At 41.2% G+C, this 26,088-nt stretch overlaps 1 protein-coding gene across 1 annotated transcript; it reads right to left on the bottom strand.

The window, feature by feature from the left end:
- Nucleotides 1-450: 450 nt before the first annotated feature.
- On the bottom strand, nt 451-25,495 carry LOC106050120 (uncharacterized). The gene is made up of 6 exons (XM_013205055.2): nt 25,332-25,495; nt 23,931-24,103; nt 5,685-5,778; nt 3,716-3,805; nt 2,919-3,078; nt 451-1,154 (listed from the first exon to the last, which is right to left on the bottom strand). The coding sequence occupies exons 1-6, from the start codon at nt 25,389-25,391 to the stop codon at nt 976-978; spliced, it is 756 nt and encodes a 251-aa protein (XP_013060509.2). The 5' UTR covers nt 25,392-25,495; the 3' UTR covers nt 451-975.
- Nucleotides 25,496-26,088: the final 593 nt, after the last annotated feature.

Here is a 26,088-nt window from a genome sequence, read left to right as displayed (position 1 = left end):
TCATCTATCGCTCCTTTCGTTTTTAATAGATATGAATGTATCAGCTTCGGGTAAACCATTTTCGCAAAACTACTTTTATTTTCGTAGCAAAAGAGGAAAACTTGAAAGGATCATTAGCTAAGTTTAATATACATCTAAATCCAATCCACTAGATTAGTAAACACAAACTAAGGCCCGCAGGCCGCAGGTAATGTCAAGCTAGTACATTCATATTATCTTATGGTTCGACTCCCAGTTCAGAATAGAATTTTTTTCTTTGAGACCCGATCTCTATAACAGACTCCCAAAATCCGTCTTAGCCATCTTTGTTCAGACACATCATTATAATCATTCCTTATACATCTAGATCTCTATTCATTTCTTTAACATAGAACATTGTAGAGTTTGGCTAGCAAAAAAACAACAACAACATAGAACACTATATACAACCCAAAAAAAACAACACACACAACATTTTATATAGTCAGTAATTTTAATTTTGTTTGAAAAATAGATATGAAATCTATCAAATGTACAAATCAAACCAAAATCGGTGCATTACTTTGTTTTGAAAATTAAAAGCAACAGAAATATTAAAAGAGAGACAAATAGATCAAAGATCAATTCAAAGAAAATTATTAGTTAAAATACTATAAGTAAATTAAGGACCAACTTTAGCTTTAATGAATTTAAAACAGGGACTAGCTTTAGTATTTTTAATGAATTGAAAACAAAATCATTTTTATTGATGCAGTCAATATCAATTGTCCTTGTCGGAGATTTTCAGCAAAATCAAAAATCAAACTTATGGGTTGAAAACTTGTCCTATTGTTGAAACCTTGTAAATATTGAAGTCAGCCATTTTACATTTTCCAGTATAATTTCTTTAGTACAAACTTTAGTTTGAATGCAAAGAACATCTAAAGCCTAAAATCCTTTTAGATTTAAACATAGTAGAAACACTTGTCATGCTAATTCTGTTTTAAACTCTTGAGTTTAGTGTCTTCCTCCGCGACCTCCAGGGCCATCTCGGCCGCCAGGTCCGCCTTTGCCAGGGCGGCCGGCTGGTGGAGGAGTTGTACGTGGTGTAGTAGGGGGTCGAGTGGGTGGTGTCGGGCGAGAGATCTGGAAGAGGTCCGTGAGTGAGACCACTTGTATAACATTGTCCTGAGGATCTGAGCAAGAGAGAAACAAGAACAACATAACAATACTAGAAAAAAAACAACTTATACCAAGTGTAGTTCTATCAATTAGTTTGGACCAGTCATGCAATTAAATGTCTAATAGATGTAATAGATCTAGACCAACAACAAAAAATCTTTGCGATCAATAATATAAAATTTTTACCAATTTTTTGTTTGCTTAGTCCTAATTTATGATTTTAGCTTTTCCCAATAGGCTCTATAAGTTTAAACTTATAGATAACAGAAAAAGATACTCATATAGGCCCATGAAAGGGGAAAAGACGCTATTAGTTTTGTGTGGTTTGCCTGTCCGTCCGTCCGTCCAGTTTAGATCTCAGTACCTAGAAGAGAAAATTGTTTTGCACTAATTTATGCTTTTAGCTTTTCTCAATATGCTCTATACGTTTAAATTATAGATAAAAGAAAAAAAACTCATATATACAAGTTGTTTTTTAGCGGCCCCTGAAAGGGGAAAAGACGCTATTAATTTTTTGTGGTTTGTCTGTCCATCCGTCCGTCCGTCCCGTTTAGATCTCAGAACCTAGAAGAGAAAATGAAAATTGGACATCATGATATTCTACATTATTGAAAGTTCTGATGCAACGGCTACTTTTTTCTTTTCCGAAAGTGAACCATCTAATTTTAAAAATTATCTATGCAAGCAGATTTTTCAAAACAATACACCACTTTTTAATGAAAAACTTCAGGAGAGGTAGCTTTTTTTAAAAGGTCACAGACTTTTCCATTAATAACTCAAGCTTCATTCATAGATTTGCGCATTAGAACAAAAAATTTGCATCTAAGGTCACAATTGAAAAAGTGCCAATGGATCATGACAAAATATATTTTCCATTTATTAACTAACTCATTGAATGGAATACTGATTCAAATGTTGTTTTTATAAAAAAAAAATTTTAATATGAGCTTCGTTTTAGTTATAAGTTTAAAAAATAATGAACTATTTTTATAGCGCGCAGTTTTGACACATTGTCATTATATACTTGACAATCTCAATAAAAGCAAAACTAGTCCAGATCTAGATATATTTATAATATATATATTATAAATGTATTAATAATTTGAACAAAATGTTAATTATTAAGGCAATAGCTTATCTTTTGAAAGTTTAGGGTTGCTATTTATTTATTATGTAAACAGTAGTATCCAGTGCTTTTTTTTTTGTAAAATAAAAGATGCCGGTACTCAGTGATGGGTTGCCTAACTTTTAAGTACCAATAAATAAATAATAGACTTTAAAATGCAAGAAAAGTAATAATTTTTTCCTCACATTGAAAAAGGTGCCGGTACGCCGTACCGGTGCGTACCGTCACAAAAAATACACTGATAGTATCTACTTAACAAGTAAATCGGATACGAAATAGCATAGTCTGCCATAGTAGATCTACACCATTACCCGGTACCAAAAGGCTTACTATTCCTGATCATAACATTGGCCTAGGTTTAGTAATTTTAATAAGATTGAACGTGTAAAATTATACGAATTCTAGTCTAGGTCTAGATTCTATATCAAGATTTTAGTTCTAGATCTAGTTCTATATCTAAATCTTTCTTTTACTCTCTTTCTTTAAACTACTTTATTTTTTTAATATTTCAATATCATTCTGAAAGTAGGCTAAGTTTGAATAGTGACGCAATGAGCTATCACGAAATATTGTAGAATGATCCTCTCTTATTGGTCCAACAGAAAAAAACAACAACAACAAGCATTAGAGTCAAGTGATAAGTAAAGCCTACCTGTCGTAGGTTCAGCTCTAATGACCAGGTTACGCCTTCCTCTACGACAGACCTGGCGGACATCACGGTGAGACGCATACAGTTCCTGCACCTCGGCAGCTGTCAAAGGCGTCGTGTCCCCGTTTAGTGTGGATGCGGGATTCACAGAGGTGTTGGTGTTCTGGAAAATAGAAACAACCAAAAAAAAAGTGAAAAAAATTTTCTACATAACTCTATCCAGTAGCGTTGCCATTGGGGTGTGGGAGGAGGGGTGCGGACCGCACCAGGAAAAAACCAACTCTAGTAACGCCAACAAAGGCAATTAAAAAAAAAATATCGAACTTAACTCTTTCTCTCCGTATTATTTACCACATTCTGATGGACTCAACGTTTGTATCGTCGGTTAGGGGAGAAAGAGTTAAAATTGTATGCAATGTTTGAGGTATGATATTGATTGCTTTTCTTTATGACTTTGAAGTAGATGATGGCCAATAGCTAACGAGAGTGTCATGTAGCCAGCACAAGGACTCATCACCTTTACTGCTGTAGAGTAATGTAGCGTCTCGTAACAGATACATTTGTTCACAGACATTGTATTGTTAAAAGAAGCGAGAACGCTGAAGTGTTTCCTAGTGCTATTAGAGCATGGAATGGGTTGCCTGAGTCAGCAAGGAAAACCAATGACTTGGCAGAATTTAAATCATTGGTTAACACGCATGACTAGATGCATGACGCGTAGGACGTTATGATCTTCTTTTTTTGAAGTAACGTCTATGTTTTATAAGATAAGAAGATAAGCTAAGAAATGCTTGACTCACGTTCAAAGTTTTGAGGATGTCGACAATGCCGTCAAGTGAACGCCTGGTTTGAATGAGAAAACAATAGTTTTCTACTCCGATCGCAAGAATCTAAAACAAATAAATAAAAAAAAATAGCATATAATTATCAAACATAAACATATACGTATTTTAAACAGTGCACATAACATTTTTAAAAAAGAAATAACATCTAACATTTTAAACAGTGCACATAACATTTTTAAAAAAGAAATCACATCTAACATTTTAAACAGTGCACATAACATTTTTAAAAAAGAAATCACATGTAACATTTTAAACAGTGCACATAACATTTTTAAAAAAGAAATCACATCTAACATTTTAAACAGTGCACATAACATTTTTAAAAAAGAAATCACATCTAACATTTTAAACAGTGCACATAACATTTTTAAAAAAGAAATCACATCTAACATTTTAAACAGTGCACATAACATTTTTAAAAAAGAAATCACATCTAACATTTTAAACAGTGCACATAACATTTTAAACAGTGCATATAACATTTTAAACAGTGTTCATAACATTTTAAACAGTGCACCTAACATTTTAAACAGTGCACATAACATTTTAAACAGTGCACATAACATTTTAAACAGTGCACATAACATTTTAAACAGTGCACATAACATTTTAAACAGTGCACATAACATTTTAAACAGTGCACATAACATTTTAAACAGTGCACCTAACATTTTAAACAGTGCACATAACATTTTAAACAGTGCACATAACATTTTAAACAGTGCACCTAACATTTTAAACAGTGCACCTAACATTTTAAACAGTGCACATAACATTTTAAACAGTGCACCTAACATTTTAAACAGTGCACCTAACATTTTAAACAGTGCACATAACATTTTAAACAGTGCACCTAACATTTTAAACACCTTGTCAATGTTCCGATATCTTTTTTTTTGTTCAAATCTAAATTTCGTATTTCTTGTGTAAAAAAAGAACATTTCATTTCCTAAAATATAATTTCCTGTTTAGTAGTCTTGGGGTGCTCTCTTTTACAGTAAGATGAATACCTCTTTCTACCTTTAAGAAAACTGGATTTCAGAGGTAGATATATTTTCAGAGGAAAGTATTAGAATCATGAGATGAGAACCAAACCTGCTTAACTTATTTAGCCTTTTATATAAGGAGGTGTGGGTGAGTTCCCCAGGCGGACGCCCAATTCATCTGTGACAAATAAGGTTGAGTACGTAACAGAGCCACAAAAAGACCTACTGTCCAACGAGATTAGCCATGTCTGATCTATCAGTACATCGAACTGCTTCCGAAAAAAATCGACTACCGCAACAACTATAATTATTATTATAGCTTTTATATTATTATAGCTTCTATATAGCGCTACTTTCATGCTTATAGCATGCTCAGAGCGCTTTTGGTCCAATCTCATTTGTGGACCAGTGGGGGGAGGGGATATCTTGGAGTTGGTTTTCCGTGCTGCCTTTAGACGCTCAGTAAACACAACTCTGCCCGAGTCGGGTGTCGAACCTCGAGCCCCCTTCTAGGTAGCCAAGCCAAGCCAAGTTCAAGCGCACCTCAACCTCTTGACCACGCTTCCCACAATAACAATTGTAACTACAATTACAATAAAAGCCAGTGGGTCTGTTATGTAATGTATTCCTTTCCGAAATTCCTGCAACTGAGTCTATTGCACTTGGCCACACCAGCATAATCGGAAGAGAGAGAGCACGAGCTCTTATTTTGGGCTCTTGAGTGTGCCCCGAGAATTGCCATTCGAGCCCATAATGAGTCTCTTATATCTGTCAACTAAATAATTTTCAACAATATTTCATTGTTTTGAACACTAAATCTACGGCCTTTTCACTAAATCTACACTCGTAAAAGAATGCAGACTGACAAACATTGGTGGCCGTTACAATGTTTATAATTAATTGTAACCACTCCTTAAATTAAAACGTTTAATACTTACAGAAGTGCTGTTTGAGAAGTCATAGACAGAGGTGGATCTTGAAATGTTCAGAGCCTGCAGTTCAGCCGATCTCGTGATGACGACACTGTCATTTCTGGGGGGGGGGGGATTTTTTGTAGAAGAAAAAAAGGTAGAGGTGTATGATCATGCCAGTGAAATAAACGCCAATACATTATTGTTATAGGGATGTAATAATTTGCGTAAAAAAAACTGGCAATAGAAAGGTGACAAGTAATCATCTATTATTTCTGTGCATCATGGTGACCACCACTCTTTGGAATTCTGAGGCTACAGATATACTTGCGCTTCATAAAAAAATGAAGGAGTCACGTGTCCTTGGTGGAAACAATAGCATGGTGATATTATTTAGTTGCTACCAATGCCTGATTGATGATAAATTCTGGTTCGTCGTTTTCCAAGACGTTGGTAATTCTTTTCTCAACCCCATTAAAATCTATTACTACCCTGGCAAGTTCCCTCGTGTTCACTTACGACTGCACTGACATGTAACAAAAAAAAAAGGTTACAAAGACAGTTTTTGTGGAAACACAAACTCAGAATCGGCCCTCGATGTGGTCCACCTAGACTGACCTAGAGTCTTTACCAGGATTCCAACACGGGATTCCAGTTCTAAGTGCTTTACCCCTCAGCCCTCCATATATTCATTTAGCGTAAACTTAAATTTTTTAAAATAATAATTATCAACCTTATCCATACATTCACAATTATTATCATGCTACATGTATTAAAGAGAAACTAAAAAGATACAAAGAGCACTCTATGCCAGGGGACAGCGCATTTATGATGCTATTTATTTTAATGTTGAACAGGGTGACTGACAGAATGCTGCCCTGGGGTACACCCATTTCCTGGTCATGAGTGTCAGAAGCGGAGTTGCCCACTCGGACCTGAAATTTTCGATCTTTCAGGAATTCCTCCACAAAACGGGGGAGGTGTCCCTTAAGCCCCATAAGCGCCAGGTCACGTAGAATGCCATGTTTCCAGGTTGTGTCATAGGCCTTTTCTATATCGAAGAATACAGCTACTAGATGTTCTCTTCTGAGTAATGCATTTCTAATATAAGCTTCCAGCCTTACCAGGTGGTCAGTTGTTGTCCGCCCCTGCCGGAATCCGCACTGGTAGTTTGAGATCACTTTATTCCTTTCCAGGTACCAGACCAGCCTACTGTTAATCATTCTTTCCATGGTTTTGCAGATGCAGCTTGTTAGTGCTATTGGTCGATAGTTAGCTGGGTCAGAGCCGTCTCTTCCCGGTTTAGGTATCGGTATAACTGTGGCTTTCCTCCAGCTGTTTGGGAAAGCGCCTGTTTGCCACACACAGTTATAGACCCCTAGTAGGACTGCCAATGAGGGTTCGGGAAGGTGCTTGAGGAACTGGTAATGGATTTCGTCTTCTCCAGGCGCTGTGTCATGTGACTTGTCCAGCGATTCCCTCAGTTCCTCAAGCGAGAACGGTTTGTTGTAGTCTTCATTGTTCTCTGACCTGAAATCAATGGGGTGTCTTTCCTCCCTGGTTTTGACTTTTTGGAACTCTGGCGTGTAGTGTGCAGTGGATGATTTTTCTGCTATTGAGGATGCAAGGCAGTCAGCTATTTCTCTGGGGGACGTGACAGTTCGTCCTTGGTTTTTCAAATGCCCTATTGCATTTGATTCTTTCCCTTTGATTCGCCTTACTGCCTTCCAAACCGCTCTAGCAGAAGTTTTGGCATCCAGACTGCCGACAAAACTTCTCCAGGAATTCCTTTTGGCTGACCGTATGGTTTGTCTAGCCTTTGCTCTAGCTATCCTGAATAGCTTTAGGTTTTCCTGGGAAGGATTCTTTATAAATGCAGCCAGTCGTTTTTTCCTATCACCAATAGCACTTTTGCAAGCTGTATCAAACCATGGTTTGCTAGGCCGTTTTGGATTTGCAGAGGTTAGGGGTACAACTTTCCTGGCTATACTTAGTAGCTTGCTAGCAAAGGTATCAGCTGGGTTCTGTTCATGGAGGATATTTTCTGTGATATCCTCAGAGCATCTTTTTTGGAATTGTTCCCAATCGGCCTTATTCAGTTTCCACCGCTGAGGTCGTCCCAATGAAGGGAGATTGTTAGTAATGATGATTGGGAAGTGATCACTTCCCCGTAGATCATTGCTAACTGACCATTTAAAATCGTCCAGAAGTCCGGGGACGCATACGGTGAGGTCAATGCATGTGAATGATCCAGTTCCTGGGTGCAAGTAGGTCGGTGATGCATCATTAAGTATGCATAAATCATGTTGGAGGAAGATATCCTCCAGCATACGACCTCTTGTGTCGGTATTGTTGGATCCCCACATGGTGTTATGGGCATTGAAATCCCCAAGGATTAAATAAGGCCGGGGGAGTTGTTTCAATAGGTCCTCCATGTCTGTTCGGTTTAATGGAGCGCCAGGTGGTAGATACAGGCTGCAGCAAGTGATAACCTTGTGAAGGGTTATCCTAGCTGCTACGGCCTGTAGTGTGGTCTGTAGTTCTACCCTCTCATGGGGGATGTTATCCTTCACAAGGATACAGACTCCACCTGATGCTCTCTCTGCATCCTCAACATTCTTGGTGTAAGCACGGTAGCTTCGGAAGCTGATGCAATCTTTTAGAAATGTTTCCTGTAAGCAGACAGCTACAGGAGTCTCAGAGTCCATCAGTAGCTGCATTTCCTCGTAATTGGCCTTGAGGCCTCTACAATTCCACTGTACAATTCTGGAATCCATGGCTTATTCTAGATGACCTACTTGGAGCTATTTGGCCTTGGGAGGCCCCCGGAGGGGTTTCCCTTTATTCCAGTGACCTTGGTATTTTTATTCTTGGGTTTGGATGGAGAGGAGGACAACCCCCTTTTGGGGGAAGTCTTTCTCTCTGGAGAGGGGAGATCCCTCTGGTTAGAGCGGAGGTTATTTCCTCCTCTCTCACCTCGGGCATCCTCTCCGCTTTGATTTCTCCCCTTAGGGAGTTGGTCAACCTCTAACTCAGTAGAGGTTGGGGTGTCTGGCTGGGTTCTCTGAGGAGAACCTGTGTCAGACATGATGTCTCCGGGTTCTCCCGGAGTATTGGTTTTGACATGCTGCTCAGTCTCCATGCTCTCATCAGCGAGCACAGAGAACCTGTTCTTTAGCATGACAACAGGGCTTTCTTGTTTCTTCAGAGGTGTGTTCTTTGGCGGTGTTTTCTTCTGAGTTGGGGGAGGAGGAGGGGGTGGTGGGGTCAATGTGTCCGTCTGTGTGGCTATGGATCTTCCTTTCTTAGCAACAGCCTGGGCGTAGGTCTTTGTCAAGCCGAATTGGCCCTTGGGTAGGGCCAGTACAGCCGATTTCGCCTGGCTAAAGGTACATCCGTTTCTTGCCTTGTACTCCTGCACGGCAACCTCCTGTTTCCACACAGGGCAGTCCTTGGAGTAGGCTGAGTGGCCAGCTTGACAGTTTGGGCATTTGAACTGGGCTGTGCAGCCCTTGTCCTCATGACCCTCTCCAGCACATCTGGCACACACAGTGTTCCTCTTACAGACTGCCGCGCCGTGTCCATAACCCTGGCACTTGAAGCACCTCATGGGGTTAGGTATGTAGGGCCTCACTGGAACTCGTAGGTATCCTGCCTTCACATACTCTGGCGGTGTCCTAGTTCCGAATGTGAGGATAATAGTGGCGGTTTTGACCTCCTCACCCTCCCTGCGCCTGGTAATGCGCCGGGCATGGGTGACTCCTTCAATGCCCTCCACTATTTCCTTCTCGGAACATTCCAGTAGGTCCCTAGAGCTGATTACACCTCTGCTGGTGTTCAGACTCTTGTGTGGCATGACTTCCACTTGGAGATCACAGAGTCTTCTGCATCTTAAAAGCCCATCAGAGTGTGTCTTGCTGTCTACTTCTACAAGGAGTTCCATTGTTTTGTGTAGCTTAGACACACTCTTGGGCTCTCCCACTACTGACTTGAGTCCCTTATAGATAATAAAAGGGCTCAACTTGGTCAGGCTTTTTCCCTCCTCTGTGCATCTAACCACCAGAAATGATGGCCAGGTGGCACAGCTTTTTGGGACCTCCTCTTTTTTATCGTCAATTCGTCGTTTCTTGCCCAGACATAGGTCTGGGGCAAGTAGTTTTGTGTGTGTTTTTTTGTCCATATATATTTTGGTTAATTCGGCACCTGTGCTCCCCACCCGCCATCGAGTCCAACAAGGGGACGGGCCATTCGGATGTCCAGAATGAGCCCGCCAGGGCTACACAGGTGCTATACTCAGTCAGCTGCTACATCGGACATGTGTCCGATACAGCAGCTCCCTGATTGACCCTCCAGCCACCGCCCTCCAGCATAGGTCGACGACCTATGCTGGTAGCTCGGCATGACCAGCCGGTTGACCCAGAGCGGGCCATCTGGGTCTCAGGTCTAGGGGAACTTGGAGCCAAAGTATTGTGTTGTTGTGGTTTATCCTCAGATAGCCACCACTCAAACACCAGGATCTCTTTATCCCCCCTTACCCGTCGCAGTCCACGGCAAACGGACTGGTCTAGGACGTAGTGAGAATTTAAAGTTAAGGAGACAGTGTGATGATCAATGAAGGCAGACTTAGGAAAAGAGGAGGCAGACACAATGATAGAAAAGAAGTAGGGCACTTTTGAGCTCCAAAAGTGCTAAGGAAAGAGGAGCGCAGTTTAACGTCATGTCTCGGGACGATCTAGATCTAGAACTAGATATAGAATATTGATATAGAATCTACTATATCTAGACTAGAACTCGTATGAATTTACACGTCTAATCTTAAAATTACTAGACCTAGGCCAATGTTATGATCATGAGTAGTAGGCATTTTGTTACCGGGTAAAGGTGTAGGCCCTACTATGCTGTTCGTATCCGATTCATTTCTTAATGTGATACTACTGTTTACATGATAAATAAATCTGCAACCCTAAGCTGTCAGAAGATAAGTGGCCTTTGATAAACGCATTTAACTATTGAGAAGTATGTTCCATGAAAAAATCAACAGACTAGATAAAAACAATGTCTGCTGGCGCGGGGCCCGCTGTCGGTTGCACCAATCGCCAGCACCTAAATCCGCTTCTGTCTTAGTCCGGAAAGTCTCACTCAATAGAGAAAAAACAAGTTTTATCGCGTAATTGAATGCTAAAACAAGATGTAAGTAAGAATTCCTCTAATCACGTGACCTAAAACTACAATCTACTTCTGAGACAATTTCAGACAGAAGCCTGGACAAAGATTGTCTGCTTCATAGAATTTCACATGGTTATGACTCCAGACTTTATTAAGTGTATTGTAAAAGTAAAAATAACTCATTCAGACCTTGCGGCCTATAAGGCAGATGATGTAAAGGTCATCTGTTTCTGTGGCCTACTGTTAACGAGGGTGTCATGTGGACAACACAACGACCAAATGTGTTTTCTTTTCCCCAACTAATTTCAGATATCTATTAGAGCTGGGTAGACTCATAGGCGCCCGAAGATCCCGAAATGAAATTAAAAGCCCCAGTCTTCTTAAGGATTCTATCGCTTGGACCCCAGTTTGTAGTCCAAGCGCTTTACCGCTCAGCGGTTTAATCACTTCGCCTCCTGGAAAGTATTGTGCAAGGCGTTAAATATTTTTATACACTAACAAGGTTACAAAGACAGTTTGTGTGGAAACACAAACTTAAAATCGGCCCCCCGAAGTGGTCCACCCAGGCAGGTAAAAAAGCAGGTATCAATATTTTCAGAAAGAACATCATAATGAAATTCTGAGAAAGACCAATGACATAGAAGAATTCAGAAAGAAGGTTGACAGATCTTGTGTGGTGCCCCAGCTTTCTAGCAGAACAAAGGATAGGTGAAAGTTAATGTGATGTTAAATGCGAACCTGGCATAACTTTATCTTATAATGAATATCTAATTGATCTAATTGTTTTGCAAAGGTTAGGGTTAACCTTATTTAAATTTTCAAAAAAAAAAAAAAAAGAAAAAAATATTTCCGTAAAAAAAATAATTAAAAAATCCTTTAGTTAAGTGTTCTATGGCAGTAGTGTAGCACTGCAAATCACGCGATAATATGAAAACCTACTAAATAATTGTTGTTTTAAATTATGTCCAACTTATATGCATACTCAATATACTGCTATATCTCTCTAGGTTAGGCACTCAACGAATAGGCATGCAACTCAACACAGTTTAACAGGAAATAATAGTTGTGTTTATTCACTAGAGTAAACACATAACATGATGATTCATCCTTCAGCTTCCTCAGAGTCTCACTACTAAGTATACCAATCCTCTGCTACTTAACCTGAATGTGGACCAACGACAGCCTTCCCCGCTTCGCTCCAGGTCCCTACTACAACCTTCAGGCAGCACAAAAGTTGGCCTCTTAGTTTCCCAAACATTCAGACTCTTCACAATCCCTGATGCACTGTTATTCTCTCCGTTCTAGTCTCTTCCTGTTTACGTTCATTAGTGCGCTAGTGCGCACCTCAAGCACTGGTGCAAGGCAGGGTTACAACACTACCCCCACCTTAGTCTTTTCGTCCCGAAAAGAAACATGTTCACGGTTGGTCAGTGCAGGTGGAGGTCGGTCAGTGGGAGTCACAGATTGAATGGAGCGTGCTCCCCACAAAGCCATCCACATTGCTCTCTGCAAGTTCCGCTTTCTCCTTCTGCTCCAATTGATCTGTCTTTGGTTAAGAAGACGTCGTATTCGTTGTCTAGCCTTTCTCTTATTCACCACCGACGGCAGCCTCATGCTAAGAAGCGAGGCAGTGGATGTCATGGCGGTGGTCATCAAGACCACTGGTTCTACACGCTGCTTCAGCAGACTCTCTCGGTAAATGCTTTGCAATTTAGCCGGAGGCCCCCAGGAGGTCAGGTTATCAAACAGTTCACCAAACCCATCAGCATCTGGAAGACATGCCTGTAGGGCTCGTGGATAACGCCTGATGTGAAAACGTTTATCAGCTGCTGCATCACATCTTGCTGGTTTCCTTTGACCGCATTTAGGGCCTCTCTCGCTGGTTATGGCCTCTGGACAAGCGCCTGTTGGGTCAAAACCTTGTTGGCAGGTCTTCTGGTACTTGCTCTCTCCCTGCGAAGTTCCGCCAGCACAGATCTTGTAGAAAGCCTGGGTGTAGGCAGCAGGAATCACGTGGACATAATCAGGTCTATGCTCATCGTTGTGATATTCGCAGCAAGGGTCAGGCCTCTTGTCGTGAGAGCTACTCTTGCACAACTCGTCATCACAGTCACCACCATTATCAGCGTCTCCGTTGAGTAGCAGATTGTTCATACCTGTAGACATGGTAGCCATCTGGTCATCGGTCTTGTTCATCACGGTATCAGATTCATCAGTCTTGTTCAGTGAGGTAATGGTACCTATCTGTTTAATCATGGTACAGATCTGTTCGTTGACCTCTTTCAGCATGGCACTCATGACCTCTCTGATATCTGGTTCTACCTCAAACAGGTAGGTCTCGGGATCCTCCCCTTCATCAACCAGGCTCTGTCGAAGACTGGCTCTCATATTCTCTATGTCACAGAAGATCCTCAGCTCCCTGTCTCGGAGATCCTCTTTTAACTCTTTACAGCTAAGCTCGTCTAGCTTCTTCAGCGTTGTCATTCTTTCCTTTCGTTGAGTTGCCTAAATCCCACTTCTGACGCCAATTGCTATATCTCTCTAGGTTAGGCACTCAACGAATAGGCATGCAACTCAACACAGTTTAACAGGAAATAATAGTTGTGTTTATTCACTAGAGTAAACACATAACATGATGATTCATCCTTCAGCTTCCTCAGAGTCTCACTACTAAGTATACCAATCCTCTGCTACTTAACCTGAATGTGGACCAACGACAGCCTTCCCCGCTTCGCTCCAGGTCCCTACTACAACCTTCAGGCAGCACAAAAGTTGGCCTCTTAGTTTCCCAAACATTCAAACTCTTCACAATCCCTGATGCACTGTTATTCTCTCCGTTCTAGTCTCTTCCTGTTTACGTTCATTAGTGCGCTAGTGTGACAAGTCAAAAACTCGCTGTCAGAGTCACTCTAAATTATCACAGCATTAATTATTATTTTTCATTATTTATTTATTTTATTTTAATTATTTCTCCATCCTACCCCTAAATTATTCACCCGCCACACCTTTTCCTCTCTACCAGGCTAGACTTAGTCCACCACCTTGGAGAAAATTAGGCCAGTCCTTTCATTTATCCTCCCTTGACCGGGGCAAAGATACGCTCAGACCTTGATCTTATCGACAGGATGTCTGATAGCCGCGGTTGACACCACCTTGGTTTGAATGCAAGCTAATCCCCCCCCCCTTCTCTCACGTCTCTCTTTGATCTAAGAGATTACCCTGGTCAACACACCGCCTGATATCCCATGTGCCACTCCCATCTCAAGTCTACTTCACCCACGTGTAAGATAATTCTTAGCCTAGGACATTTCCGGTGTCCGCCCACACTTTTCAGGCATATATATATAGTAAACCAACTCAAATCACCCTCTCTTTCGCATTCGAGCTGAGCTATCGAGTCTGGACTATATCATTTATTCTCCCTCCTAGAGGAATACCTGGTGGTAAGCCGAACTTAATCACAAGTTCCATCTTAATTACTCTGTGTATATTTCCATTGGAGTTTATCATGTGTCTTTTGCTTAGTTCATTTATATTTAATTAGTGCATTGTGTATTTCTCACTGGCGTAAGTAGAAAACATGAACATGGCTAATGTATATTTATGTATTGCGTTAATCTATTAATGCTACGTGGCTCAATTGATCATTGATGCAACCATGTATATATTTGTACATCTTATTTTATTTCCTGTATCTCGGTTAAACGCCTTGATAATTTTACTAGCGCACTGATACTGCGTCTAGAAAAGAGATACGAGTTATCTCCCCTGTAGTGAATTATCTCCCCTTTACTCATTTTACTCTGAGAGTTGCGCCGCTTGAACGGACACACCATTCAAGCGCGCTCCATTGTTCTCGACCCACGGTCATATGCAAACAATCATCTGGGTCGCTGACCACCGCCCAACTCAACCCCCCCCCTTCTTTCTCTATCCACCAGTGTTGTTTATTTAAGACTATTATTTCCCCTTCTATGTACATTCTTATATTATTATTTCCCCTTTTATGTACATTTTTATATTGCCACTATCTGCCATCTATTTTCCAAATCCCATTTGTCATCATCTCCCCTTTATGCTCTAAAGCAATTTTACCAATCTGACGAATGCACCCCAATCGAGGGCATCGATAAGATGCATAAGAGACATGTCCTAACTTGTCTTTATTTATCCGCAGCCTCCCTCAGGTGTCTGCCTATTTATCGGATTACTTACCTGCCTATTTGCCTACTGGCCTATCTATGTGCTTAGTGCTATTCAGCACTGCACTTTCCTATTGAGTATCATCTACCGCCTACGGAGTTCTACTCAACTCTACTACTTGGCGCTATCGGCATTGCCCGCCTATTCGACAGCCCACCTGTCAAGCTATTAGGCGCGACGTCCCTATAGAGTCAGATCTGTGCGAGACGTCATAGCTACGCCAACCCTCTGCAACTCACTGGACATATCCTGTTACCTACACTGCCCACGGCAGATCAGCTCTGCCCGCAGTAACCTTGTGCCCACGGTATCCGGCCACCCGCCATACTGTGCCCACTACAGATACTAGAACTTGGGACTGAGACTCCACAAGAGCTATATCGCCGGCGTCCCTCTATCCGCTAGAGCGCCACCTCCAGCTGCAGAACCTCAAGCCAGGACCCAGCCAGCTGCGACATCAACAGGACAACCAGCTAAGTCAGAGGACAAAGTGACATACTCTCTTATTATGTGCAAGAGTGATGATTAAACTTAGAATATACTAGAGATAGATGCAAACCCTCCCCCTTTTTATCCTTATATGTATATTTATGTAAATAAATATTCTTTATTTTAACTTTTGTATCTATCTTTCATTGCTTCGTCTCGTTGCGTGTCTGCTCCCGATTCATATGCTGATAAGTGGGGGTGTGATAGCATTAAAAATAATCATCCCCTAGACATAAAACGTGCCAAACACACGTCACATTTCCCCACCTGTCACATTTTGGCGAGCCCGTCCCGGGATTTAACCCATTAGTACAGCAGGCACGAACAGGCAGCAATAACTAAATTTCCTATCAATATTTTTCTAAAAATATTTATAAGTATCATCACTTCGCATTATCAAGAGTGTCACTTCTGTCATAATTTTATTTATTACTATTATTGCATTTCATGTGTAATATTTTCTTGCAGGAACTTTGTGATTAACGTAGGCAGACACCACACTCCTTTTGCACTCTTTCCTATAACCATAGACTCATTTCCACTAACCCACTTTCTTAATTCTAGCTCAATCCTACTATCCATTCTATCTGCCCCTCCGCCATCCTAGTACCTCTCATCTCCCACCCCTCATCATTATGGCCAGTGGCACACGCTCGAAAGCGAACTCTGACATGAAGCAGAAAATAGCTGAATTGAAGGATTTCGCAGCCACCTTATTTGACGATGAGGCAGAACGGAAAGAATTTGTGAGAGCACGATTTGAGGCGTTTGAAAGAGAGGAAGAAAAAAGAAAGGAGAAGGAAGACGAAAAGGAAGAAAAAAGAAAGGAAGACGAAAGGGAAGAAAAAAGAAAGGAGAAGGAAGACGAAAAAGAAGAAAGAAGATTAGCAAGGGAGCATGAACTAGCGTTGAAGGAAAGGGAAGCGAGAAAGGAAGCTGAAATAGCTATTGCTAAAGAAAGAGAAAGAAAGGAAGCTGAAATAGCTGTTGCTAAAGAAGTTACAGAGCATGAAAGAGAGCAACAAATAACGGCGAGAGAAAAGATAGCCGCGGACAAAGAGAACGAGGCCGCCCGCCAGGCTTCTTCCGAGTCACGCCCGGCTAGCCCAGCATCCTTTCAGAGTTCCTTGAACGGTCTACCCCACATGCCAATGGAGCACTTTGACGACAAGACAGAGAACATCGAAGTTTATCTTGTCCGTTTTGAGGAAGTAGCACGCTTTTACGGTCTGCCAGAGGAGAAATGGTGCTTCCGGTTATCCCAATGCCTCCGAGGCAAAGCCTACGAGGTTTACTCCAAACTTCCCTCCGGCCGGCGAGAGGACTACCCAGCCCTCAAACAGGCGCTACTCGTCCAGTTCGAGTTGACCGCCGAGGCCTACCACAAAAAGTTCAGAGGGTCCCGCCTCGAACGCAGAGAGACCTACGACAACCTCTGCGAAAGGCTGGACAAGTACCTTATCAGGTGGCACGCTCTCAGCCAATTGCCAGAAACTTTTGATGGCCTAGCATGCCTCGTACTCTCTGAGCAGCTGTTGGAATGCATGTCCCCAGAGGTCAGAGTTTATGTCAAGGAGCAACAAGCAACAGCTCCCGCTGACATAGCTTCCGCCGCTGACCGGTACTTGAACGCCCGTAAGGACTTAAAAGGTAAAGCAACCGCGACAGACCAGCAAACAGACCAACCAACTTCTCCTGCTCAATCCAACCTTCCTCCTAAAACTCCCCAGCATAACCAGGCACCAGGCCGGCAATCAGCCCCTCATAACCACAATAACCGCCCCAACCACCAGTCTCGCTATAATCAGGCTAACTACTCTCAGCGTGACTCACGTCATGGCGCGCGTGACAGTAGACCCACTCCACAACGGCAGCAGCAGGCCCCACGGACCCTATCTACGGTGACGCCAGTCTCTCAACCCTCCGCGATCGATCTTTCTGACCAACCGGAGGAGGACACATACTTCGTCTCCACGATGGCCGTGGCTCCTCAACCCACTGCCACTGAACTCGGCCAACCAGAACTCCCACCCGTGCCACCTCACCCCACCTCTTCTCCTCCGGGAGTAGAGAACATTCTGGCCAACGGTGTTGAAGTCTTGGGCCTATACGACTCAGGCTGTTCGTTCGGCGCGGTTATCAATAAGAAGCTGATTGACCCATCGGATCTCACTGGTGGAACAGTGACAATCCAGTCTATTGACCGTGGCACTCCTCCGCAGGTTCTACCTGTCGCGAGGGTACACGTGGAGTGCAGATACGTACATGGCACCATTGACGCCGCCGTCATGGACACGCCAGTATATGACTTCATTCTAGGCTCCAAATATGTCCCTCTTGGAGTAGTCAACAAGCCATACTTCTCTCTGCCCGTCGGTAGATCGACGAAGCAGAAACGTGGCTGCGACCAACCGGTTGGAAGCCCTGGTCGCCACACTAACCCGCATAGTCCCGACTCATCAGCGAAGCTCAGACCACTCCACCCTGGCATTGATACTGCTAGGAAGTCACGGGTTAAGTCGTACACCCGCGCTCGTGAAGGTCTACTTGACCCAGGCTGCTCAGCCAAGATCATGCATCCTTCCTCTGACATTGACAGTGTCAGAATGCCCCGAGGTAAGATGAACACTTGCTCTCGAGGACTCATTCCTTTTCATGGCTCTTCAGTCTTCATTCCAAATCCTCTCCCTGACATTGATAGTGTCAGGAAGTAACGGGGTAAGCCGAACCCTCGCGCTCGTGAAAACACTTCTCGCGATGGCTCCTCAGCCACCATTCTGAATCAACCTCTCCCTGGCATTGATAGTGTCAGGAAGTCACGAGGTAAGCCGAACCCTCGCGCTCGTGAAAACATTTCCCTTCGTGGCTCCGCAGCCACCACTCAATGTCAACCTTTCCCTGGCATCGACCGTGTCAGGAAGCCGCGATGTAAGCCAGATTATCGCACTCGTGGGGACGTTCTCAGGCAGAACTCCACATTCTTTATCAGGCCACTCTTCTCTGACCTTGATCGTGTCAGACGATACCGAGGTAAGCTGACTACTTACTCTCGTGAAGAAGCGCCTAACAGCGGCTTCGGAGGTAAGCCCCAACGAGCACACGTGCCTTGGGCACCCCGCCTAAGCCCTAATCACACTCCCCAATCCGCCCCAGGAAGGAATTATTACTCACCCAATCGCCCAATCTACTCCCCCGAGCAACCCCAGATGTTTCACCCAGGTGACTACATAATCAGGGACGGGAAGTAGACCACGGACCAACTTGGATAGACTCTCCTCCTGGCATGGCTATCCCTTTATTTTCTCAGATTTTTTTTTTTTTTTTCTTTTTTTTTTCTAATGCTGTGATAACAACTGATCTTAAAGTTTGAGTGACATCAGTCTGCTCGCACTTTATGGATCTTTCTGCGATAGATCCATCTTGGCGGCGGCGTATGTGACAAGTCAAAAACTCGCTGTCAGAGTCACTCTAAATTATCACAGCATTAATTATTATTTTTCATTATTTATTTATTTTATTTTAATTATTTCTCCATCCTACCCCTAAATTATTCACCCGCCACACCTTTTCCTCTCTACCAGGCTAGACTTAGTCCACCACCTTGGAGAAAATTAGGCCAGTCCTTTCATTTATCCTCCCTTGACCGGGGCAAAGATACGCTCAGACCTTGATCTTATCGACAGGATGTCTGATAGCCGCGGTTGACACCACCTTGGTTTGAATGCAAGCTAATCCCCCCCCCCTTCTCTCACGTCTCTCTTTGATCTAAGAGATTACCCTGGTCAACACACCGCCTGATATCCCATGTGCCACTCCCATCTCAAGTCTACTTCACCCACGTGTAAGATAATTCTTAGCCTAGGACATTTCCGGTGTCCGCCCACACTTTTCAGGCATATATATATAGTAAACCAACTCAAATCACCCTCTCTTTCGCATTCGAGCTGAGCTATCGAGTCTGGACTATATCATTTATTCTCCCTCCTAGAGGAATACCTGGTGGTAAGCCGAACTTAATCACAAGTTCCATCTTAATTACTCTGTGTATATTTCCATTGGAGTTTATCATGTGTCTTTTGCTTAGTTCATTTATATTTAATTAGTGCATTGTGTATTTCTCACTGGCGTAAGTAGAAAACATGAACATGGCTAATGTATATTTATGTATTGCGTTAATCTATTAATGCTACGTGGCTCAATTGATCATTGATGCAACCATGTATATATTTGTACATCTTATTTTATTTCCTGTATCTCGGTTAAACGCCTTGATAATTTTACTAGCGCACTGATACTGCGTCTAGAAAAGAGATACGAGTTATCTCCCCTGTAGTGAATTATCTCCCCTTTACTCATTTTACTCTGAGAGTTGCGCCGCTTGAACGGACACACCATTCAAGCGCGCTCCATTGTTCTCGACCCACGGTCATATGCAAACAATCATCTGGGTCGCTGACCACCGCCCAACTCAACCCCCCCCCCTTCTTTCTCTATCCACCAGTGTTGTTTATTTAAGACTATTATTTCCCCTTCTATGTACATTCTTATATTATTATTTCCCCTTTTATGTACATTTTTATATTGCCACTATCTGCCATCTATTTTCCAAATCCCATTTGTCATCATCTCCCCTTTATGCTCTAAAGCAATTTTACCAATCTGACGAATGCACCTCAATCGAGGGCATCGATAAGATGCATAAGAGACATGTCCTAACTTGTCTTTATTTATCCGCAGCCTCCCTCAGGTGTCTGCCTATTTATCGGATTACTTACCTGCCTATTTGCCTACTGGCCTATCTATGTGCTTAGTGCTATTCAGCACTGCACTTTCCTATTGAGTATCATCTACCGCCTACGGAGTTCTACTCAACTCTACTACTTGGCGCTATCGGCATTGCCCGCCTATTCGACAGCCCACCTGTCAAGCTATTAGGCGCGACGTCCCTATAGAGTCAGATCTGTGCGAGACGTCATAGCTACGCCAACCCTCTGCAACTCACTGGACATATCCTGTTACCTACACTGCCCACGGCAGATCAGCTCTGCCCGCAGTAACCTTGTGCCCACGGTATCCGGCCACCCGCCATACTGTGCCCACTACAGATACTAGAACTTGGGACTGAGACTCCACAAGAGCTATATCGCCGGCGTCCCTCTATCCGCTAGAGCGCCACCTCCAGCTGCAGAACCTCAAGCCAGGACCCAGCCAGCTGCGACATCAACAGGACAACCAGCTAAGTCAGAGGACAAAGTGACATACTCTCTTATTATGTGCAAGAGTGATGATTAAACTTAGAATATACTAGAGATAGATGCAAACCCTCCCCCTTTTTATCCTTATATGTATATTTATGTAAATAAATATTCTTTATTTTAACTTTTGTATCTATCTTTCATTGCTTCGTCTCGTTGCGTGTCTGCTCCCGATTCATATGCTGATAAGTGGGGGTGTGATAGCATTAAAAATAATCATCCCCTAGACATAAAACGTGCCAAACACACGTCACATTTCCCCACCTGTCACAGCTAGTGCGCACCTCAAGCACTGGTGCAAGGCAGGGTTACAACAATACTTTTTCTCTTAAAAAAATTAAACATCATTTTTGGGTAAATGTAGTAGTTAGTAGGACAGAACTTACATAACGTAGCAAAACAAATGTAAAAAAAAAATTTTAACAAAAATTCTAAAACCATTTGCATAAATGTGTTAAAAATATGCTAAAAATTCATCTCTAACCCTAACCCTAACCCTTTTTTTCTCCTCCACTAAAGAGCCTCCCGTGTTTGTTACTATTAATAGAGAATAGTTGTAAAAGTGGCGTATTTTTATGAAAAAAAAACAACTGCTTGCATAACTGATTTAAAAACTTGGATTTTTCGCTTTTTGAAAAGAAAAAAGTATCCATTGCATCAGAACTTTGAATGGACTAAAATATTATGAAGTCGGATTTTCAGTATCTCTTCTAGTTTACGAGATCTAAACGGGACGGACAGACGTACAGACATTTTACACAAAACTAATAGTATCTTTTCACCTTTCGGGGGCCGCTAAAAATGATTGCAAGGCATCATAATTTAGTAGGTAAGTGTAGTCTATTGATGATGTACTGATTCAGATCAGATGAGGTAATGTAGAGGAGAAGTAGAAAGTAGTTGTATAAGATCCTACAAACTTATATATAAATATGCTCCGTAGAGCAAGAAGAATTTTTAAAATTAATCATTTCACAGGCGTTCAGGAAATTGAATAACTTGACAAGGAAGTGAATCCAGTTAAAATCCTTCTATTGAATGACTTGCGACTGAAGGCGACGTCTGCGTTTTAAAAGGGACGATGGATGAAATATAAAGCTCAACTTTCAGACCTTGCGGTCTACAGGGAAGATGATGTAAAGGTCATCTGTGTCTGTGGCCCACGGTTAACGAGGGTGTCATGTGAACAACACAACGACCAACCTCCTTTACATTTCCCAACTAAAGTCAGGTCCCCATTAGAGTCGGGTGGGTTTATGGAAGAAGAGATGAAAGCAAAAGTAAAACAAAGTAATAGAATCGAACATAAAGTTCTAGGCTGAAATGAACATTGGTGCCACATAGCAGCGTAGATCTTAACTTAATATATACATAAACCCATGGCTTTAGTTCACACTGACGTATATATATAGATGGATTGATATCATATTTTTTCCTATTAGACATCGTGCTTCATTTCTATTTACATTCCATTTGAACTGATAACACGTTCGGAGCAGGGCCGGATTTTAAGGGAGGGGTGTTGGGGCTTCCACAAGAAAAGGCTCTCCACAAAAGAGATAAAAATATATCGAGATTTCGTCGGATCTTTTTGTTTTCGTAGTTTTACCGCTGGCAAAAATGTCGTGATTAAGAAGTTTACGCTTGTAGCAAGCTCGGGATAAGTCAATACAGCTCCGGATTTACGACAGTGCTTCTACCAAGGACCTTACTCTCCACAAACTCAAAAATATACATTTAAAAAAACTAAGATAAGCATATTAGAACTTTTTTTTTCCCAAAAGGAAAAGCACTTGAGATTAAATTTACAAAAACTCAATTTTTTTTTTCTTCTAAAATATAGCCTGATATTTGACATAAGTATTTTCATTCTTAAGTGGATCTTTATTAAAGCTTTCGATAAATTGTAGGGATCACTACAAAAATCGTGATCCTACCCAGGGACCTTCACATGCTTAACTCCGGCCCTGATTATAAGGTCATCTTAATTTAACTTTGATAGATTAAAAAAAAAAGAGAAAACGATATATACAAAATATAACCTCCTATTGAAATACCATTAACTCTTTCTCTCCGTAATAATTTGTCCAAGTTTTGGAAGGAGTTCTTCATTTTGCTCATTACTATTTCACTACCCTGTTATGATTGGGCTTCAATAGCTTTGTTGTTTGTTATCAGAAAATGTTGTATTTGTAGAATTAAAGGGAAATACATGCTCATTTTATAGAATTCAAAGTCAAGTTTTAAAAAGTTAACATTAGTTTAATTTAATGCGGTCAAAATCAACGATGGTATCGTCGATTAGGAGAGGAAAAGTTAAACAAATTTTACTCATCCATTCGCTGTACCCACATTAAGAAAACAAACGTAAAACGTAATACATTGTAAAGTGTTGACTAACCAATGGTGCGATAGAGCACCACCACTACGGTACACTATTTGCTTTGATTTCATTATAAATACCAACAATGTAGTAAAAGAGTTCACTTTTGTATATTATTTCAAAGGTATATCAATTCACTCCGTCTGTCTGTCTGTCTGTCTGTCTGGTATTACACATTTAGTACACGTTATATATCCCATTCTCCATTCTCGGATCAAGTTGAAACTTCACACAGTTATATTATTTATATATTGTCCCTATCAAAACACGAATCAATCGAAAAGTTAACCAATTAGTTAATTAATCAGGAGTTATTAATTAATTTTGTTTGATATAGAAAAGGGAAATAAATCTTAGAGTAGTGAGAGATATGGCAGGTACTTATCACTTAACTGCAGTGTTTTTTTTTTTTTTTTTTTTACAAAACTGATATCAACTCAATCCGTCTGTCTGTTTGTCAGTATGTCTGTTACTTATTTTGTACACGTTATTTCTCCCATTTGTTATTCTCGGATCAAGTTGAAACTTTGCACAATTGTTCTCTGTCCCTAACCAAAAATGAAATCAAAAAAAAATTTTACCAATTAATTAATTAATTGATATTAATTATTTTATGTTTGCTAAAGAGAAAGTGAAATAAATATTACAGTTTAAAGAAATTTGGCTGTAAATGTACAGTTCTTTCCCTTATAAATGCTTTGCTTGTATTAAAACATTTTTTTTTGTTTGCTAGTCTAGCTGTCACTGACTGACACGCTATACACACAGTTTACTTACATAGAAACTAAAGCCAATTGTTGGACTACGTTGGCAGCGTCCACTTCCACTCCCCAGGTATACCTGTCGGAAAAGTCTCTGTTGTCCTTGCCACGCTCTCCGCTGTCCTCATCCGCTGAGTCTCCACCAGATCCCCCGCCAGGTCTGCCTCTGCCTCCTTCTCCGCCTCGACCCTGATAGGAAGATAATCTCTAAAGTGTCAAGAAACTGGGACACCCACAGTGTCAAGAAACTGGGACACAGCGTTAACTAGCAGAGTATTGATTCAAAATGATGGGGTTGCCTTTTTTTTTATAACTTCAACCCGTAGTGGGAATTCTCGCTGGAAGCGTGTTCGAAATAAAAAGACGAAAGTCAAACTTAATTTTAAGGTGATTATATTGTTTAGAATTGGAAATACTGCATTCCTCATTCACCTTCGCACTCGAAAACTCGAAAACCTTAGTATATTTTTAGAATTATAACGATCAAACCAGTGTCGTAAATTAGGTACTTTTTTTCCCCAAAGATATACGCAAAGACCTTCCTTCAGGGAACAGTACCAGGAAATAGAATAAGAGGCAGACAGAGAAAGCGATGGGAGGACAACACAAAAGAACGGACGGGCCTGCCATTGAAAGAGGTTTTAACTAAGGCAAAAGACAGAGAGGAATGGGGAAAGACGGTCGACAGATCTTGCATGGTGCCCCAAACGGTCCAATAGACTAAGGGATAGGTAAAGGTAAATACGTAAACTGTAAAATTTCCAGAAAAATCGTTAGAGCAGTTTTCGATTTACCCGTCCAGTTTCTAATCAAAGTACTTTGTGAACCCAAGAAGAGTTGGCTTGCGATGGAGGATTTGTAAAAAAAAGAAAATAACCCTAATCAATGTATCGATTACAAATGAGCAGCACTTACAGAAACAAAAAAAACAAACTGCTGATGAGGAGTTCATACATTTTTTAGACTAGCGTTTCAATGGCATTGTATAGTCAGCAAAATGACCGACCAGTTTTAATTTATCATTACTAAAGAGAGTACTAATTAGTACAACGAAATATATAGATAGGTGCAGCTAAGTGATGAAACAATGTACATAACGTCAAGTCAATTAAAGATGCTTGTACATTTCTATCTTCCACCAGTCATGTCCTTACAACCAACTCAGTATCCACCTACTTCGGGTATTAGTATCATGACAAGCATTGCTTGCTTTTTCACATGTAAATATGTTATAAAAGACAATTTGAGCCTTTTCGAATCAAGTTTGCTACGCCCATGAACACGAAGCCTCTTAATTGTCTTTAGAATTCTTGCTCTAAGTCCCGTCATTTGACGCAACAACTTAAAACAAATGTAAGCAACGATTTCATTAAAACACGAAAACTTAGATGAATGTCAAATCACACAAATCAATTACCTTTGCATCAGCTAAAGAACAGATTAATACCAATATGGCCACAGTGAGTTTTGGATTCATTTCCTTGAGGTGTATTTCAATACTAAAATCTTTGTTGTTGTGGAACCAATGGTGAACTATGAAATGTTCTAGTAGATATATATACTAAGTGTAACAGTCTATATATCACGCCGTGTAGTTATGCTACAATGACCAGAGTGACGATTGGTTGGATCTGAGACACTGCGCAATGTGGTTCTACATGGTCACGCTTGACACGACAGAAGCGAGGCGCAGCCGCAGTCGTTTGCTGCATTAAATTGCTCAACTTTGTATTTCAGAACTAGATGACAGATGACAAGATTGATTTATCAAAAACAGAATCATATTTTGTGTTTGTTACAGCAATCAAGTTTATTATCTGTAAAAATGTGAAATAACAAAAATGTCTTTTAAGTTACTTTTTTTTCCCCTTAATTTGTCTGCGGCCAAGAAGAAAGGCGTTCTGGTGCGTTTGCTTGGTTTAATGCCAACAGATGTTACAAATAATTTTTAAAAAGTGCAAAGTGAACATCTGATTTCACGGTTGTTTTTATAGTGCTTGTACTAAGATACAACGGTTACTTATGGACTTCAAAAGCTTGCCCCCCCCCTTTTTTTAGTCCAAATATAAAAAAAAAAAAAGGAATCAAAGGGAGGCAGATAATTTTATTAACTGGGCCTCTAGCTGTACCTTGTTTTTAGAAGATGTCTTAAACTATAAATCAGGGATTTTCAA

The sequence above is a fragment of the Biomphalaria glabrata genome, chromosome 12 (assembly GCF_947242115.1).
Source record: "Biomphalaria glabrata chromosome 12, xgBioGlab47.1, whole genome shotgun sequence".
NCBI classification, from domain to species: domain Eukaryota; kingdom Metazoa; phylum Mollusca; class Gastropoda; family Planorbidae; genus Biomphalaria; species Biomphalaria glabrata.
This window is presented reverse-complemented; position numbering and strand designations above follow the sequence as displayed.